This window comes from Equus caballus, chromosome 23 (genome assembly GCF_041296265.1).
Source record: "Equus caballus isolate H_3958 breed thoroughbred chromosome 23, TB-T2T, whole genome shotgun sequence".
In the NCBI taxonomy this organism is placed as follows: domain Eukaryota; kingdom Metazoa; phylum Chordata; class Mammalia; order Perissodactyla; family Equidae; genus Equus; species Equus caballus.
Genome location: NC_091706.1, coordinates 32209504 through 32230408, shown reverse-complemented (window position 1 = coordinate 32230408; position 20905 = coordinate 32209504). Strand labels below are relative to the sequence as shown.

The 20905-nt window shown below is 37.5% G+C and overlaps 1 protein-coding gene across 3 annotated transcripts in view; it reads left to right on the top strand.

Annotated features, from left to right (window-relative positions):
* Window positions 1-20905, top strand: part of C23H9orf85 (chromosome 23 C9orf85 homolog) — a 225471-nt gene that overhangs the window by 48825 nt on the left and 155741 nt on the right. The window contains exons 3-4 of one of the 3 annotated variants that reach the window (XM_001489559.5): window positions 698-811; window positions 1321-7046. The exons of the other annotated variants lie outside the window; for them this stretch is intronic. Coding sequence (XP_001489609.2) covers window positions 698-811; window positions 1321-1471 — 265 coding nt within the window. The 3' untranslated portion in view covers window positions 1472-7046. Of the gene's footprint in view, window positions 1-697; window positions 812-1320; window positions 7047-20905 lie in introns of those variants that run through there. 3 annotated transcript variants of the gene reach the window in all.

Sequence of the window (20905 nt, the reverse complement as noted above, 5' to 3'; positions counted from 1 at the left end):
GTACCTCAACATAATAAAGGCCATATATACAAACCCACAGCTAACATCATTCTCAATGGTAATAAGCTGAAAGCTTTTCCACTAAAATTAGGAAAAACACAGGGAGACCCACTCTTGCCACTTGTATTCAACATAGTATTGGCTGTCCTAGCCAGAGTAATTAGACAAGGAAAAGAAATAAAAGGTATGCAAATTGGAAAGAAAGAGTAAAACTATCACTATTTGAAAAGAATATTTTTTAAAAGCTTTAAGAAAGTAGGAGGCTGGCCCTGTGGCCGAGTGGTTGAGTTTGCACTCTCTGCTTTGGTGGCCCAGTGTTTCACCAGTTCGGATCCTGGGCACAGACGTGGCACTGTTCATCAAGCCATGCTGAGGCGGCATCCTGCATGCCACAGCTAGAAGGACCCACAACTAAAAATATACAACTATGTACTGGGGGGCTTTGGGGAGAAAAAGGAAAAATAAAATCTTAAAAAAAAAGAGAGAGAAAGATCTCAAGTACTGTTATTTTCCAGTGAAAACATCTAGAAATGCCATAATCAATCTATAATGACATAAATATCTAATTGAAATTGAAATCTAGCAGTTTTGATTTGGGGGCTTTTCACCTATACATTTGGCTACACCCCTTTATTTCATCAAGTAAATCTTAGGTAATTAGTAAAAATTAATATTTGATTTTCTTTTCCACTTTTAGTGTTAAATGTTTACAAAAGACAGTGAAGGATTCTTATCATATAATGTGTAGACCATGTGCCTGTGAACTTGATGTTTGCGCAAAATGTGGAAAGAAAGAAGACATTGTTATTCCGTGAGTATTTCTTTTTACATTTGAGTTTTATTCTTTTAGTAATTGATATGTGAATTTTCTTTTAAGGAAACATTCAGTAGCTCAGAGAATCTCAGAATTAAAGTATATCACACTAATGTAGACTTTTTTCCTACCTAACAGGAAAAATGTCTTAATTGTTTGTAAAATTTTTCTATCATTACAATAAAAGTGAAATTTTATAGTTTTAGGAAATTAAAATGTTTATCCATAAGATTCACATTCACTACTCATTACAAAAGAATTGCTCGTTATATAACTACTTTTCTTTAATGGACATCATGTATTAATGCTTTTGAACCTAATTTGTTGACAGCAGTATTATAATTGGTTGGATCTTGCGTTAAGTTAGTCTTCAAGGAGCTTTTTCTCTATACTTATTTCATTAGACTCTTGTTAACCAAGAAAAGTAGTGTAAAGGTCTTTTCAATCTACACAGTTAAATAACGAAAGCCTAAGAAATAAATAGAAGTTTTTTCTTCCACCTGTAGGTTTAACAAAGAAACAGAAAAGACAGAAAATTTTGAAAATAATCTATGTTCTAACCATCAAAGAAGCTGCAGAAGAAATGAAGAAAGTGATGATGATTTAGATTTCGATATTGATTTAGATGACGCAGAAGATGGCGATCAAGCGGATTAACATAACTATACTAAAGTCAGTTTGAAAACATGAAATTCTGAACAACTTTGGACTTTGAGGGTTTTACAAAAAAGTACTGTGAAATCCTAATGAGGAAATCATAAAAACCTGTAGAAAATAGGCAAAATTTATACAGGGACAATATAAATTATGTATGATATTTGAATAATTATAAAGCTTTTACCCAGAGTTTTCCTATAATAAATTTTAAAGTAGCGTATGCTAGAATATCTGCCAAAATTAGTATGGGTTTAGCATTTTGCAGTTCGTGGAAATTATTTAGAATTTACATATACTACCTATATCAAACTAAGTAAGATTCAGAATTGATGATTGTGTAAGAACTATCTCATGGAAAAATCAGATGACATTATTATATTGCTAGCCTCAAAAACTGGTCCTCAGTAAGTACCTTTTGATAAATTGATCTCGAGTAAATGGCCCACATAAGAAAAGCCCGCCTACTTATGTTTGCTTGTTATAAAGCGAAAAGTTTATTATAATATTTAACAACTGTATAGCAATTTTTCATTGAAAGTATTTTTTTATATCTTATGACATTTTTTACCTTTTTTGTCTTGTGAAATATACATACAGAAAAAATGCATAAAATATATATGTATATTTAATAAATTATTTAAAAAGTCATACATCTATCACCTAGATGAAGAAACTATTCCTAAACGCTATAAATTAGCTTTGTCTTATTTTTGAACTCTTTTCTCTTTTTCTTTTAATCTCAAACCTAAAGAAAAGTACCAAATAGTACAATGAATCTTTGTATACTCTTCACCTAGGTTGATGATTGTTAACATTTTGCCACGTTTTCTTTATATCACAGTAGATGGGTCTAGATATATATTTTATTTACTGAACCATTTGAAAATAAGTAGCTGGCATTGGTTTTTAATTTTATATGAACAGACCTATACTATGCATGTTATTTTCTCTCTTCTTTATTTCATTATTATGAAATTTGTGAAATTGATCCATGTTGTTGCAAGAGCTCTAATTTGTTCATTTTACATTACTGTGTTTTATTCCATTGTATTTACATACTAATTACATACATTAGAGAGGATAAGTTGACTTATCCTCTCTAATGTTAAGGGACGATTGAGTTATCTCAAATTTTCTTGTTACAACCAATAGTGCTATGCACATTGGTATATCTGTTTCTTGGTACACATATCTTATTTCTTGGTACACATTTCTGTTAGATGTATGTCCAGCAGTGGTAGAGGACATCAGGTATATGCATCTGCAGTATTACTCTATAATGCCCAACTATCTTTCCAGAAAGATTGTTCTCTCCCTTCCCCACAGCAATATATATATATGAGAATTCCAGTGCTCTGCATCCTTTCCAACACTTCATATCAGACTTTTTAATTTCTGTCAATTTTATATGTATGCTACATATATCTTTGTCTTATTAATTTGTATTTCCCTAATTACTAATAGGCTTAAGCCCCTTTTAATGTTTATTGACCATGTGGTTTTTGGATAATAGAAGATATTAATGAATTGTTTTGGTGAAGTTTAATAATGTTACTTAAGAAATGCATACTGAAATATTTGAGTGTAATAGCAATTTAAGATATTTCAGCATAAAAAAGTAAAGACACAGATAGCATTTTAGTGGCACCAAAAATAAGTTACCTAGGAGTAAATTTAAAAAATACTCAAGAACTTTATACACAAAAATATAGAATCTTATCAAGATCCAAAGTGGAGACATAAATAGAGAAAGATAAAAATAAATGGGGAGAGATACTGTGTTTGTGATGTGGAAGTCTCAATATTCTAAGCTTACAGACTTACAGAAAGTTTCTCTCCCATAAATTTATGTGGCTTTCCTTTTTGCATATAAGTTTATTTTCTAGACTATAACTTTTGCAGTTGAAGAGCCAACTAAATTATTATTAGACCTACCATAAATTCTTTGCCATTTGAATGAGTTATAAGTCCTCAGATAACCTTACCAGAAGAGAGATTTAACAAAGAGCATCACCTAGTGACATATACTAATATCTGCATTTCGTCCTTTAGTGCTAAGACACGTTGTTTTGTTTTGTTTTTTAAGAAGACTTAAATTTAATTGTTATGTTTAGTTCATTTATATTTCTTTAGGAATTATCCTTTCTAATCTAAAAATTACTTTTTTATTGGAGCTCAGCATGGATCTAAATCCTGGCTCTGTCACTTACTAGCTGTATGACTTGGTACAATTTAACTTTCTGTGCTTTGGTTTTCATGAGATTGATAGAAGGATTAAATGCATTAATACGTAAAATGCTTAGAACTTATGAGAGCACCACAGAACTGATATTATTATTGCTCCTATGTGATTATATATATATAAATTAATTAGTCATTATTAATTAGTAATGAAGACATGAATTTGTTTGCCTACATTCTGAAAAAGAAGACTTATATATGGATTTCATATATATATGGAATATATATAGAATCCTGTTACTTGCTCATGCTGTCTGGTTCCAGAGTCTGATTTTTAACTACTGCACAATAGTGCTGCCACTCTGTCATATGTCAAAAGCATTTCTATAGGTAAATAGAGAAAAAACTTTATTAGATGGGGGACATGGCATGAACAAGTTATTGGTGACTAAAAAGGCTTGGAATAATAATGGAAATAATATAGTAATAGCTAACATTCTTATTTCATTTGTTCAACGAATAATCATTGAGCACCTATGTGGGCAAGGCACTGTTCAAGATACTTGGGGTACAACAATGAAGAAAGCAGAGATCCATATCCTTTCAGAGATTACCTTTTAGTGGGTAGAGACAGACCATAAGCAATAAACACAGTAACTAAATTATGTGTTAGAAAGTAAAAAGTGCTATGGGAAAAAATAAGGCATTGTAGGATAATTGGGAGTCTGAGGGCATGGATGGAGTGGGGATGAGCGTGTACACGTGGGTAGGAAGTGGGCTATGATTTTTTAATAAGGTGTCCAGGGGGACATGTTGGGGAAGAATGTTCCAGGCAGAGGCAAAAAGGCACAGCAAGGCCTCTAAAGCAAGATTGTGCCAGGTGTGTTCAAGAACAGCAAGGAAAGCAGCAGTTAAGTTGGAGAGTCCTAAGAGAGAAGATCAGGGAAGTAATGGAAGGCCAGCTCATGTGAAACCTGCTTTTAAGATGTTTTTACTTTATCTTTGGTTTTCAGCCACTTGACTATGATTTCTAAGGTGTGAATATCTTATTTATGCTATTTAAGATTTTCTCAGTTCCTCCAATCTGTTGGTCCATGTCCTTAAACAGATTTGGAAAAATGTTCAGCATTGTTTCTTCAAATAGTGCTTTTCCTATTCTCTCCTCTCCTTCCAGCTCTCCAGTTACACGTTAGACCCTTTTGACTGTGTCCCGTGTCTTTCTCCTGCTCTGCTGTCTTTTTTCCATTCATTTTTTCCTTTCTGTGCTTCATTTTGTGTGTTTTCTATTGGCCTTTCTTGGCATTTGTTAATTCTGTCTTCTGAATAAATAGGATTAATGTGTTCAGTCTGCTTTTAAACCCATCTAATAAATTCTTAATTTCTCATACTAAATTTTGCAGTTCTAAAATGTCCATTTGATTCTTTTTTAATAGATTATAGTTCTGTTGAAATATTCCATGTTACCTATCTTATGTGTCTTTTTCTCTATTTTCTTAGACATTTTAATCACAGTTATTTTGAAGTCCTTGTTCACTTTTGTTTGCTTTTATTGATTATTTCCTGATTATGGGTCATTTTCCCCTGCTTTGCACATCTAATTTTTATTGTATGCTAGAAATTGTGGATGACACATTATAGAGGCTTCCTCTAAAAACTAAATTTGTGCAGGTCACCTTGATTCTGTCAAATCTTAGTTTTAGGCTTTGTTGGGGTGATCTATTTCAGTTTCACATTTATTTCTAGAATTCCCTATCCCTGTCTCTTAGTCTTCAAGTATTGTCTTTATTCCTAGATGTGTATTTTCTGGGGTCTTAACTTGTTGCCAAGAGTGTTCACCCAGGTATCTCCACTCTGGGTGAGCCCATCCTCCTGCACTGTGTGACCTCTGAGGTCTGACTAGCTCCCAGCCGCTCGGCTGCTGTTCTCTGCTAGGACTCCTGGGGTTGTGCCCTGTGTGTGCAGCTTAGGAGACTAAGGAGTGACAGAGAAGTAGGAGGAGAACCAAGAAAGGGTGTCCTGGAAGGCAAGGGGCGCATGTATTGAGTGCTCACTGTATCCTGGCCCAGCTCTAAACTAAGGTCTTTTGCGATAAGCACGTTTGAATGTTCATTCTGGCCCTGTGTAGTGACAACTATCATGATCCATGTTTACAGATGAGAAAGCGAGATGAAGTAATTTGGCATACAGCCAAAAAGTGTCAGGCCCAGGTTTTGAACCTATATAAGCATCTGATCCCAGAACCTCTTCTGCACGTTAGAGTTAGTATGCATAAGAATAATATGTGAGTCGCTGACTGATAACGCCACTATATTCCATACTCACAGTCAGTCCCTCTGCCATGCTTTCATATTGCCTTATTTCAGACAATTTAGAGCTTGTTCTGTTTTTTTTCTGAAGAACTTTTGGGTTCCAGCATCACTGGAGAGTGCTTAGGCTTTTAGCCACTGCTTATGCACCTGAATTGAATGACTTTTTCTTACTCACCCTGTGACTCTTTATTTCCACATATGAATCATAATACCGTAATCTTTCTAATTAGATGATGTCACTTTATTGTGAGAACTTGCATAATAGAAGGAGTATAGGTGTTTGCCAGCAATTCTGGATATATCTAGGAGCTGTACTGGGAAGGTAAGTTGTAGTGATTAACTCCTAATACAGTAATAATATTAGAAGAAGAAAAAGAAAGGTGTTACTTGGTTCTTAACATACATTTGTTACTCAGGTAGCATAAAGAGCGCTGCTCTGAGTCAGTATTCTCCATCTTTCAGGTGAGTCAGCTGAGGCTCAAAGGTTGAGTCACTTGCCAAAGTCCGAAAAGACAGTAATACATCTGAGATTCAAACCAAGTCTATATGGCTCCAAAGCCTATCTTATTGCAACTACATTTATGCAAAATTACAAATGGTCCAGGTTCCTAAGCACTTTTTTTCTTGTGTTATTTGTAACAGCATTAACATGAACACACCTCTATCCCTTCCTTAGCTTCCTCTTTCTAGGGAACATTGTAACATTAGTAACATTAGTCAATATTACTCAATGATTGCCCTGTTCAAAAGCCACATTTAAAAGAAAAAAAGATTATAGATAGCCTCTATATGACTTGTGCCATGGAATATTTGTCACTCATTACGTTCAAATTTGTCAGTAATACTGAATGTTGCAAGACCATTTTCCACAATTTTTATTGGCAATCCTTATGCAATCAGGGAAGTATGCTGAGATTACTTACGTAGCTCTATGCTAATGAGTCTCACAACTTCATCAATAATTAATACATAGGGAAAAAATTATGCATCCCCAAATCTCATATATAAGACTTTTAAAAGAATTAAAAGCACCAGGCTTTCAAAAGGTTATCACTACATAAAATTACACATGAGGTTGCATCGTTTATTTCTATGTAATTTTAAAAATTAAAAATGTTGTGAGGCCGGCCCTGTGGCCCAGTGGTTAAGTTCAGCACACTCTCCTTCAGCAGCCCAGGTCCAGTTCCCAGGTCCAGACCTGTATCACTTGTCAGCTGCCATCCTGTGGTGGCAGCCCACACACAAAATAGAGGAAGATTGGCACAGATGTTAGCTCAGGGCGAATCTCCCTCAGTAAAAAAAAAAATATTTAAAGTTTTTTGTAATTTTTAAAATGTGTTTCCTTTCAAAGGAAATAATTTGCACATCATAAAATGTATAGTTGGTACTTGGTACTAATAGGAAAGGTTTTAACATATATTTTGGATATAAAAATATAAATAGTACCTAAGTGTTCAGAAGTTGACTGATACAAAAAGATTCATCAAAATTTGGTTTAGAAGTTTCTGTAACCTCCAGAAACATTAATTTGAATTATATAAATTAAATTTTAATATTAAATACTTAAATCTACATTATTTAATATTTAAAAACTTTTTTCCATTTTTAAAGCAAATCCAATGCCTTTGAATTCAACATTAACATAAAATTATAATACATTTAAAAAATTATGCCTTGTCCATGGGTGAACCTCACAGATGTGCTGAGCAAAAGAATCCGAACACAAGAGATTATATACTTTAAGATTCCATTTATGTGAAGTTCAAAACTAATTAAAACTAATTTACGGTGACAAGCATCAGAATACTGGTTACCTTTAGGGCTGTGGTATTGACGAGGAAGGGGCATGAGGGAACCTTCTGGAGTGCTGGAATCGCCTGTTTCTTAATCTAGGTGATGGTTACATAAGTGTATAGAAATATAAAATTCAATACTTAGGATTTATTCACTTTATTAAATTTTGCCTGAATTCAAAAGAAATTGTAACAATTTTTTAAAAATTAATAGTATACTGTTGTCAAATCCATGCCTTGAAATAAAGCAACATAAATCTCTACTCCAGGAGGAGCAGAAGGGAGAGGGACTTGGAGGCAGAAAGATGTGTTTGAATCCTAACCCTGCCTCTTACTAGCTGTATGACCCTGGGCCAATTTCCTTACCTTTGGGAAGTTACCTTGTGTGGACCTTACCTATTTGTAAAACGGGGGCAGGGATTTCTACAGTGTAAGAGAGCTGTGAGTATTAAATATAACATCTATACAGCTCCTGGCACATAGTAGGTGCTCCATTCATCGTGTTTATATATATTGCTTCATAAGTTTTGGTTTAGACATTTTCTGTCAAATTATCCTATGGTTTTGCTGGGGTGGAAAGTAGGTAAACTGGAAACCCTTGGGTGGGGGAAACCTTGATAGAGAATTCCTATTACACTGAAAGAGAAGATGCAAAGCCCTCCAGTGAAAGCATTTATACAAGAAATGGCAGACTTGCTACTGGCTATTTTTAGTACTTGTGAGGGGTAGGCCCTTCAATAACAGCATCCACAAGCGTCTGAGTGCAATAGCAAGCTTTAGAAGAAATATTTCTGACAGTGACAACTTTACAAACTGCCGTTCATTTCTTTTTTAAAACTAATTGATTCTGTATTATTAACTGTAATTAATATCACACACAGAAAGTTTCTGAGAAACTAATAAATCAAATGATCAAAAAATTTATTTTTTTTTTTGGTAAGGAAGATTGTCACTGAGAAACATCTGTGCCAATCTTCCTGTATTTTGTATCTGGGTCACTGCCACAGCATGGCTTGATGAGTGGTGTGTAGATCTGCGCTCGGGATCTGAGCCTGTGAACCGCAGTGCGTGAACTTAACCACTATGCCGCTGGGCTGGCCCACCCCCAGAATTTATATTTTAAAATTACACAGTGAATTAAAAATATCAAGTTAATTAGAAAAGTGTATTCTGTTACACTGAACTTTTATTTAAATTATAAATTTGCATAAATTACAAATAAAATTTTTTGTGTAATTGAGTATGACCTTATCTATTCAACTTTCTATTTTTACTTAATTATTTAAACTAGTCACAAATTTATTTGTAGAATATATTTTCTTTAATCTGGAAAGAGTTTTTTCTTTTATCATTATGAAGGAAAGTCCTGGTCACATAGGGAACGACAAACTAAATGACCGATTTAGGAAATGAATTGGACCCGGGGAAATTGCCAGGACCAGCTGAGGTTAGGAAAGATGGTTTCCTACAGGACAAAACTGACGTCCCTTGGCAGAAGATCTTTGCAGCATGTCCATAACACCAGGAGACACAAGATAAACTGACTTTTAAACTATGTTATTTATGCTTTCAAATAGTATACTCAATGTGTTTTCCAATGAAGTACTTTAAATTTAAAGCAGTAGGTCCAATTGTTATTCTGGAAAAGTATATAATTAATACACTACAGAGTGTCCAGGACATCTGGAAACAGAGGAAGAATAGTGTATTTATCATACTTCACCCAAAAGCATACTGAACATACTATTTGGAAGTGCAACCAAACAGTTACACACTTGGAAAATAGGTCTCTCCTATGTTTCCTGCCTTTGCCACACTTGTGACTGCCAGCTGAACAAGGCAGGTGCAGCATGAGTGGCTGCCAGTGGACAGTGACAAAAACAAGACTTACTGAAACAAATGTTTCTTATAAATAATTTGGAAACAATTTTGGAATCCATTTCTTGGCAGTGGAAATAGTACAGTTCAGATCCTTTTAAGTGATTGATTTATATGTGGGAAGTCCTCAACTGGTAGCTCTGGAAATAACTTAATGATGCTATGCCACTGTCTGTAAAGTTGAGAGGATATCCTACAGAAAACGAAAATCGCAGAGGAGGGAAGCCACGTGGGAGCAAGCTGTCTCTGTATGGTCATGACCATTTAGTATAATGTTTGCACTGTGGAACTGGTGACACAACCGGTTACAACAGAAATGGGCCGTGGGGGATAGCGTGGAGACAAAACAGGAGTCCACGACATTATATGTTTGGACAAACATCCAGCCAGTCGTCCTTTCTGTATTTTTCCAGTCATAGAACTTCCTGTTTTTCTATGATCCACTTGTCAAGTACATTTTGCCCACACGTGGGATGTGCCTAAAAGTCAATCATGTTCTTGCCAGCTATAAACTGACTGCAGAGATGACTAAAAACACGAGAGAATTGAACTTAAAGTCGTAATTTTGGTGTTTTGTTCAGTGCTGAATTAGGAGGTGAAAAGACTTTGAGGGAGTGTCAACTCAGTGACTGCTCCCCCCACCAGGATGCAGGAAGCCCATGAATTCACATGTGCACTCAGCTTTGTCGGTAGACTGAATAACTATGTCTTGCATCTCTATCTACTGTTTTTATATGTAGTAGATGTGATTAGTTAAATGCAAATTCAATTAAAATTATTACTGAGTTCACAGTATTCTTGAAGTTACGTATTTCCTCAATTTATGCTAAAGGTTCAATTCAAATATGCAGGCCTGTCACTGTTTTTGCTGTTGAAAGGGGATTCTCGGCCTGGGAGAGATTGGGAACCACTGAGAGAAGCATCAGCCTTCATTGTGCTGTAAGTTCGGTAAAATTCTCTGAAAGCTTTTTCCACAGTGTAATGATAATTCCATCTCTATACTTTTTAAATGCCTTATTGAGGTATAATTTACATACCATAAAATTCATCCATTTTAAGTGTCTAATTTTATGATTTTGTAAATTTGCGGAGTTGTGCAATTATGACCACAATCCAGTTTTAGTACGTTCCCATCACCTCAAAAAGATCCGTCATGCCCAGTTTTAGTCACTCCCCATTCCCACCCCCAGCCCCAGGCAACTTCTCTCCTTCTGTGTCCATAAAATTGTTTTTTATGAACCTTTCATATAAATGAAATCATAAAATATGCAGTCATTAAGTCTGGCTTCTTTCATAACATTTTTGAGATACATCCATATTGTAACATGTATCAACAGTTCATCATTCTCTTTTCTTTCTTTTTTCTTTTCTGAGCAGTATTTCATTGTATGGACATAATCATTTTGTTTACCCACTCAAATTTTGATTGTTTCCACTTTATGGCTATTATAAATAATGCTGTTGTGAATATTTGCATGTGACTATGTGGAAATGTTTTCATTTTTCTTGGGTATGTATACTTAAGGGTGAGATTGTGGGTCATCTGGTAAATTTATGTTCAATTTTTAGGAAGCTACCAAACTTTTCCAAAGTGGCTGCATCATTTTACAATCCTACCATCAGTGTGTGAGGGTTCCATGTTGAGGAGGTTCCACATCCTCATCGACACTTTTAATAGTCAATCTATTTTGATTATTGCCATTCTAGTGGGTGTGAAGTCTCATTGTGGTTTTAGTTTGTATATTCCTCCTAACTAATGATGTTGACTCAGCGTCTTTCAGGTGCTTATCAGTCAATGGTATATCTTCTTTGGTGAAGTGTCTATTCAGATATTTCACCTATTTTTAAAATTGGGTTGTTTTCTTATTATTGAGTTGTAAGAGTTGTTTATTCTATATACAAATCCTTTATCAGATATAACTTGGGAATATTGTTCTGCCAGTCCGTGGCTTGTTTGATTTATATACATAATATTTTATGATAAATATATCTCAATTTAAAAAGCATATCCTTCACATAAAGAAATTAACAGTGTGGACACGTAAGAATCCCTGTGGTAGCCGTGGAGGTTTGGAGTCCTGAAGCCTGACAAACTGTGCACTGCCCCTACCAGCTACATGCTGCATCATTTATGAAAATTTTAGAGCATCCGTTGAGTGTGCACTTTTGTTTGAGTAGATTATTAGAATTGGAAGACATGTAGAAAGCATGTAGTCCAGCACATTGCCTCAAGAGGTAAGTTAGTATGAAATTTTATGTTAAGAATTTTTGTTTTCTTCTGTGGCGGGTATACTGTGGACATGTCCACTATGGCTCCAGGGGAAGGGAGGAGAGCGGCATCCCCTGAGAATATGAAGAAATGGGTTTTGTTACCCTTAATTCAAAGTGGGATCCCAGTAATTGAGTGCATGTGTCTATGTGTGTCTCTGTGTGTGTGTAAATAAACAAACATGATTGGAGGGGGTGGTTCAACCGGGCACTTCATGAAGGAAACGAAAGAATAACTGGACCTACCTTCAATAATGAAAACTGTAAATACAGCAAAAGATAAAACCCAAAACACATTTGACATTCTCATATCAGCCTCTGGTTCTGCCTAAGAAAATAGTGATATAACCATTGTAGCTGCAAGAATTCTAGATCCTCTTTTTCTTGGCAAGTTGCTTTTGTTCACCACTGGACTGGCTGCTTTTTGCTCCACATCAGAGAGTTCTAAAATCTTTGCTTACGTCCTTATTCAAAAATGAATTTGCATTGGTTGTTTTCTATAGAAAACATTTTCTAATACCTTATATGCAAATACCTTGCAGTCTCTGGTCTATGCAATTTCTTTTCCCTTCTCCCTTCTCTCTTCTCTTGCCATTTGGGAAAATGAAACAGTTCCTGCTTGAATCCTGATCTGCCCAAAATATTTTCTCCACTGCCCAAAAGTGTGGACACTATGAAAATCACTGTATAATGCCATTAAAGTTTCCCTCTTTAAAAAAAAAACAGCAACTGAGGTTAATGATTACTCAATAAATACTCAGTATGATACTAAGCAGTGGTCCCCAGAGTGGGGTTACATTAGAATCACCTGTGGTGTGTATTTAAAGTACAGGTCTTCTGGCCCCAGAGCAAAGCTTTCCTGCCATGTTGATACAGGTAATGCAGGGAGCCACTAAGGCACGCTGAAATGGCTCAGCAGGCTAAGGTCCAAGCTGTCAATGCATTGCGTCATTATGCTTAGCACAGTCAGGAGGATGGGCTCACAGGCACTACAGGTGCTTAGGCACAGAGCTGTCTAAACCTCAAGTGTGGGCCATAACTGGCAGGGACAAGCTGGCCATATTTGGAAAAATTCTATGGTAAGGGGCAAATGTGGCTGAGATTTCGGAGCCATAGGGAAATATAGCAAGACAGACTAAATGTTGTGCCACGAGAGAGATGTGGCAGAAACAAACTATTGGCCGAGAGGTCTCCTGACTCCTGACTGGGTGACTTGTGACCAAGTGGCCCAATTAGGTTGTGGCAGCTCAGCCTTTGGGTGGTATCTGAAGGAGAAGAGGACTGAGAGGGGTGCTGGAGGGCAGATGCCCTCTTTTTTGAGCAGGGGTCAGAGTTCAAGCTGCTGAAAGGAACCCTGTAGCCTCCCTTCCCCGTCCCTCCTGTCTTCCTTCTCAAGTTCCAGTTCTAGTGTATGTGATCTGCTCCCTTCTTCAAGATGCTTAGGTTTTTGCAAATAGGTTTATGGAGAAGAGTTACCCTTACCCACACCTTAAACATCTTATTTTGTTTGTTTTTTGGTGGGGGAAGTGGTCTCTCTTTTAACACAGCTTCAGATGATGTAACATTCACAGATACCCAATTTTGTTTCTATCAGATGAGAGGGAAAGTGATTGTGAGGCTCCATTCTAATTATAACTTTGCCACTTCAACTGCCTGGCCTGTAGTTTCTCCTTGTATAAAATAACAGAGTTGGTCTAGATCAGTGATTCTCATCATGTGGTCCCCAGACTAGCAACATCAGCACCACCTGGGAACTTGCTAGAAGTGTAAATTCTTGAGCCCCACCCCAGACCTGCTGAAACACACTCCCGGGTGGGGCCCAGCAATCCGTGTTTGAACAAGCCCTCCAGGAGATTCTGATGTTCAGCAAAAATTTGAGAACCACTTGTCTAGATGAGTACTTCTCAGCCTTGGCTGCAAGTACATAAAATCACCTAGGCAGCTTTTATAACCTGCCAATCCTAGGCTCTACTTGCCAAAGATTCTGATTTAAATGATTTCTGGTGGGGCCGGGCATTGTTATGTGGTTCTGATGGACATCTAGATACTATCTGAGGTCTCATACAACGAAAAGTCACTGTTGCCCCATGTACATGCAGGCATCCAGCCCTGCAGCCTCCCTAGGCGACTAGACATTGCTGTAATAGAGAAGGAAAGGCATTTTCAAAACCCTGCCACTGGATATGTACAAAGGAGGAAAATGTATTTCCTAACATCTGATAAGAGGTTTATTCTGTGATTTATATCTGAGAACAATTTGTTAAATATTCATTTACAACTTGTTCAATTTTATTCAAAGGAATTAAATGTCGCTCAATGATAGAATGAATAAACAAACTGTGGTATAAACATACAATAGGATACCCAGCAAGAAAAATAAATAAACTAGTGATGCACACAATAACACTGCTGACTCTCACAATTTAATGATGAGCAAAAAAAAAAAAAAAACAAAGGTGGGCACAAAATAGAAATACTGTATGATTCCATTTAAATGAAAATCAAAAAACAGGCAAAATTAATCTATGTTGATAGAGGTCAGAATAGTGGTTATTCTTGGGAGTAGTGTGGTAATGACTGAAAGTGAGAACAAGGGAAACTTCTAGAGTGCTAGAAATGTTCTACTTCTTGATCTGGTGATAGTTATGTACATATATGCACTATACATATGCATATTGAGCTATACTCTTAAGGTTTGTGCACTTAAATGTTATTCCTCAATAATAAAGACAAAAACAGAAATGTAATCCTGAAGGGGGGATTGACACACCAGCACACCATCACTCAGTAGCCTATTATTTTATTTGTGCCATCTATGGTCCCCAGAGATGAACATAGCACTTTGATTTCATGTTGATATGAAGTTAAAATGTATACATCAATCTGTATGGCCCCAAGTTGAGAAGGCAATGGCATGATCTCTATATATTTAAAGCCCTTGTTTATTTTGAGTATTTGTATGTGTCCAGGGCACATATTTTGCAGCAATACACTTGGGTGCTTGATTCTCTTACAGCAAAGCACTGCCATCTCTTCCTTACTCTTCAAATCTTGTAACAGAATCTAAGAAATAAAGCTGCCTATTCTTTATTATCTGCAGAAACAGACTTTAGCACCTGTCTTGTCAGTGACAGAAGGTCAAATGCATCCTAGCAAATCAAGGTGAGATAGGAAGAATCAATCTGTAGCAGAGAGAAACAAATCCTTACAGGTTGTACTAAGCCATTGACTGTCAAAACAAGGCATATTCGAAGGGCATTCAGGGAAGAAAATGTGCTGGGGAAACTAAAACCAGAGTCACTTAGCAGAAAGCACAAAAACCCAATGGAAAGGGAGGCTTGTCATAATAGATGGGAAATTACCATCCATTACTCAGCTATCACTTTAAAGCTTCTCGCTGGGTGATCTGATTTCATCTTAAGCCCCGCTAATCAAAAGCAGGAGCTGGACTGGCTGACGCCTACCTATGAATCAGTTAAGGAGAGTTGAAATCTTTACTCAGCTGGGACTATATTAAATGCTGTCAGAGTTTTACCTGATTGAGTCATTTTGAAATGCTGTGCTCTGTCCCATTATGTTCCAATTACTTTGATGTCCTTCTCTTGGAATCGGGTAAAATACATAGGGCAGATTTTTTCTTCAGATAATTTTTTTTTTATTGTGCTTTATAACTTGGTCTATGGGCATGTTATGGCATAGCTCTGAACATTCATTGATTCACCCATGCCACACTATCCCAGGTGCTGTGGGAGGACCCATGGAAGGGGAAGACAATCTCTGCCCCCAGGGGCTTATAATCTACTTGGGGGGACCGAACATAAATACACAAAAGTTAATTTTTAAAAACCACAGGGTAGCTTCCATTTGTCCCTCTAGATTCCCTCTCCATCCTGCTGCATCCTGCTCTGTGACCTGGGAGGTTGACCTTTTGGGTTACATCTATGGATGTCTTTTCCCTTTGGCTTCCAATTGGATTCACTCAGTAGGGATCCCTGTAAGAGGAGTCCAGATTATTCCCATGGCTCCCTTCCTGTGGGGTCACCATGGGCAGCCTGGGTAAAAGTAGAGGAGACCTGATGCTTTTCTACATACAGAGCTTTCCGTCTCCCAGTTCTGGAAGGACATTCTCTGCCTCCTTCAGGTCTAGGGGTGATGCAACCATGCTGTTTCTGGCCTCAGGTATTGTACCAGGCTTTGTGGATTCCCTATACCTTACTCACTCATGTCTTTGTAAATAGTCCCATTTTAAAACTCTCTTTAAAGTCTCTAGTTTTAGTGTATCAACTGTTTCTTTCTGGGATCTTGACTGGCATAAAGATTGCTACCACAAGTGGCCTCAGGAAACAGACACTCGGAATGGGATTCTGGGTTTGGGTTGCCCATCTATTTGAAGAGCATAGAGATAACTTATTTGCCAATGGAAAATAGGACACATAATCCCTGGTATATGGCAGCATCTTGATTGTTCATATTATCACCAGGTGGGCATGAGATGAGGTGCAGGAAGAGGGCAAGGCATTGGGAAATCAAGTAGCTGTGGCATTCAGTCATTATGGTGATAATAATGATGAGATAAATCATGTCCACCTGGCTGCTTTTGACAGTCCTAGAGACTGTACACAGGATAAAGGAGAGATGAAACTGAATTTCTAACTGTAAGTGGATAATCAGAAAGCCTGGGTGGCAGCTTTTGAGGGATGAAAGCATCTCCTGTAGTTATAGAGTAGATGACACTGTGGTTACCATTATAGAAAGGGTCAAGCAAAAACTCTGGAACTACACTACTCCCCCCTTCAAGATAGGAAGCCAAGAGCAATTCCCCACCCCCAGGGGGATTGCAGAGTTGGTGCCACCATCAAACACTTGAAAGATGCAGTGGTGTGATTCTCCCGCATCCCCATTTGACTTGCTTGTTTGGCCAGTATAAGAGTCAGATGGATTGTGGAGACGATTGTATATTACTGCAAACTTAAACAGATGGTAATGCCGATCATACCATGGCCTGGCTGCAGTATCTTTACTGGAGCAAGTCAATACAGCCCTGTGGATCCATTTACAGTTGTTGACCTGGCAAATACTTTTTTTCCCATTCCCTTCATTAATAACAATCAGAAGCATTTTGAATCAGTTTGCCTTTTCAAGGGAGAGCAAAAATATACCTTTACTGATTTGCCTCTAGGCCATGTCAACTCCTCTGCTCTCTCTTATAAACAGTCCAAAGGGACTTTGATCATTTTGATAGTCTACATAGCATTAGTCTAACCCACTGCAATGATGACAAAATGCTAACTGGAACTGGGGAATAGGAAGTAGCAAGTACCCTAGATGCCTTAGTAAGTTAATTCATGCCAGAAGGTGGGAGATAAAAAGTCCATGAAATTTCAAGGGCCTGCCACCCGTGTGGCATTCTGAGGGGTGCAACAGTGGGAGGCATGTCTTTCTCTCTCTAAAGTCAGAGGTGAGTTGCTGAACCTTGCACTGACCACTGCAAAGAGGCACAATGTATCTTGGGTCTCTTTGGGTTTTGGAGGCAATATACGCCACATTTGAGCATGCTGTTCCAAACCATTCACCTAGTAAGCTGTGAAGCTGACGGTTTTGAGTGGGATTTCAGTCTTTCAGAGCAAAAAAAGGTTCTGAAGCAGTTGTAGAATGTGGTGCAAATTGCCCTGCCACTTGAGCCTTACAACCCAGCAGACCTAGTGATACCCCCCATATCTGGGACTGACAGAATGTCTTATGGAAACTCTGGCTATCTCCAGGAAGAGACTCATGACCTGCATGACCAGTCAGAGACCATTACCATTTGAAAATAGCTCTGGCTTGCTCCTGGGCCCTGGTAGAGTCTGAGAGCCTTACCATGGACCACCATTTATCTGTGTGACCCAAACTACCCGAAAGGAGAGAAGCAACTCTAATGACAGCAGGAACAATTGTGTTCAAGAAACAGTGGGCAGGCTAGCTCGACAGAGGAAAACATCCTTTCGGGAAAGCAGAGTCAAAAAGACTTAAAAGAGTGAACAGCAGTCAGAGTTTTGAAGGCCAGAACTCTAGGGTAGAAAGTTAAGATTTTGTTCCGTAGATTGTGGATCTTAGTGAATAGTAGGACTGACTTACCCATTAGGCAGTAGGCACAGTGCCTAGGACCCATGACACTTTCAGGAGCCCACAAAAGTGTCTTAATTTTAATTTATCTCAGAATAAGAAAAAATAATGAATATATAAAATTAATCCAGTCTGGATTATATCCATCTTTATAACCATGGAGTTGTAAGATATAACTATATTTATGTACTATATATGAGATATAATTTATATACATATATGATATAATTATATATGGACCCTTTCCTCCATTAAAAATATATATTTAATTTTATATGTGTATATATATATATATATATATATATTTTTTTTTTAATGGAGGAAGGGGTCCATGGGGGCAAAAGTGCCTAGGGACCATGAAAGTCATAATGTGGCCTTGGGTAGGGGTAGGAGGATTCAGGAATGACTTCAAAGCTTGGAAAGTGAAAAGATTAACCAAAAAGGTTAAATGTGTCATTGACTAGTTTAGGGGAACTACTGATTATCTGCTGAGTTGGAGGCTGATGCAGAAATTCTGGTATAAAGTGACAAGGATTTTGATCTGGGTGGCAGCTTTGGGAAGGGGAGAGTGTCTTTGAACTGGTGCCTAATTGGATTGGGAAGCGAGAGTGGAATATGGGAAACTACCTCAGGAATTTCCTGTCTCGCCACCTGCTGGACAGTCCCAGGCTTCCCGTTGTTGCCACCACAGGAAGAAAGAGGTTGAGAGGTGGCTCTCAGGGAGGTACTGGGTCACACTTCCCATACCATTTACCGTAGCCCCTCTCATGTCTCCCTCACCCCACCTCGTTCTTTATGGTCCCATGTACTTAGGGAGATTACAGTGTCATTTACAGAGTATCTGGACTTAACTATAATGTGACGAGGACAAAATCATCATAATATCAGCAATCACAGTTTTTATTTGTAGAATATCTTACAGGTGTAAAGTGTTTCTATTAAGTGTCTTATAGAATGTAACACCCACGAGAGATAGGAGAGGCAGACGATTTAATTTCCCAGTCTACAGATGAAAGAGTTTGTCAGAGGTCTTAGTCTTTTGTAGAACTGGGATTAAAGATCATGTCTCTTGACTCTGATTCTCTTTCAACTCAACCACTTAACAGTGAGCTTAGGTGTAGTTTAAAGGAAGTCAAAGTCTTTACCACTTTGCAGGTTTCAATTCGATTTTAAAATACCAAAAAGCTCTTTATGGACAGCCTCCATCTCCCGTGCCCATTTGTCTTGGAGATACCTTTTGCCCCTGATGAAAGCCCTTGTTTCTAGGGTGTACGTAGCCTTGACATATTTCATCTTTCTCCTTGGAGCCATCATATTTCTTGCTTCTCTCCTTTCTTTATTCTTTCTGTTCTATCTATCCCTATCTCCTCCTCTTTGCCCTGGCACTATTTCTTCTCTTCTCTTTCCCTTTTTTCCTCTATCCACTTCCCCTCACTCCCCTCCCCCTTTTCCCTCTTTCTTCCTCCTTTTTATGTTCATATCTTGACACTATCTCCCAAAATTTGTCTTAGCATCATCATCATTCTGTCTCCTGCATCTATATTTAAATATTCATAATATCATCAAACAACCTTGTTTCATTTCCTTCAGGCTTACAAAATAAACTTGCATTTATAAATCTGTAAACTTTTTACAAATATATGTTCAAACAATCCAATCAGAAAATGGGCAAAGGATGTGAAGAGAGATTTCACTAAAGAGGATATGTGGATGGCAAGTAAACACATTAAAAGACATTTAAAGTCATTAGCCATTAAGGAAATGCAAATGACAACCACAATGAGATATCGCTACACATGTTGCATTCTGATTGTGGTGAGGTTAATGAATCTACACAGGTGATCAAATGGCATAGAACTCTACATACACATTATATCAATTTCAATATTCTGATTTTTATATTGTACATACTTACATAAGATGTAACCATGGGGGAAGACTGGATGAAGGCTACAGGAGACTTGTCTGTATTATTTTTGCTACTTCCTGTGAATCTATAATTGGTTTAAAATAAAAGTTTGACAAAGTATATGTTAAAACTTAAAAATCTGCAATAGATTCACATGGTTCACAAATCAAACAGTATAAAGCAGTGTACAATGAAAAATCTCTATTTTATCCCTAAAATCCATCAACTCAATATCTGTATCAGTTAAGGACCCAGCATGAAATAGAGGGCAAGCTCAAGTGGGGTAGTGAGGAAACTTTAATGGAGGGACTATTTACAAAGTTTTGTGTATGGTTAAGGAAAACCAGCCAAGGAAGCTCAAGTGGGGTAGTGCGGAAACTTTAATGGAGGGACTATTTACAAAGTTTTGTGCATGGTTAAGGAAAACCAGCCAAGGATGATCAAGCATGCCAAGGCTAGTGAAAGCAGAGTTGTGGGGGAAAGGTGTGGTTGCTAGGGCTCAAGGTATAAGACGAGGAATACTTAATGGAACGAGGAAGAGTTTTAGGAGAGTGTGGCCCATCAGTAGCTGTGGCTCTAAGTAGAGAAACAGCCACTGCCAACTTGCAGCTGGCCAAGGAAGGAGAAAGTGGAAAATAAATACCACCCATCACACTGCTGCTCTCTGATCTCCTGCTTTACCTCGCATGTGCCAAATCCAGCTCAAAGAGAGAGGGCATCCATAAAGCAGAACATTCAGCCTGCTGGGGAAGAGTGGCAGGGAAAGGTTGAAGATTGGAGCTGGAGGAAAACGTCAAGAATATCAGCACAGTATTCTTCCAGAGCTTTTTTCTTTGCTCGCGTAAGTAGTAGATTCTTATTCTTTTCCTTTTGATATACTTAAGGTAGCAGATCATACACACTGTTCTGCAATATGCCTTTTTTCACCCACTCACTGTATCTTAGAGTTATTTTCAAATTGCTTCAGGAGTAATTCCCCTTCATTTTTGCA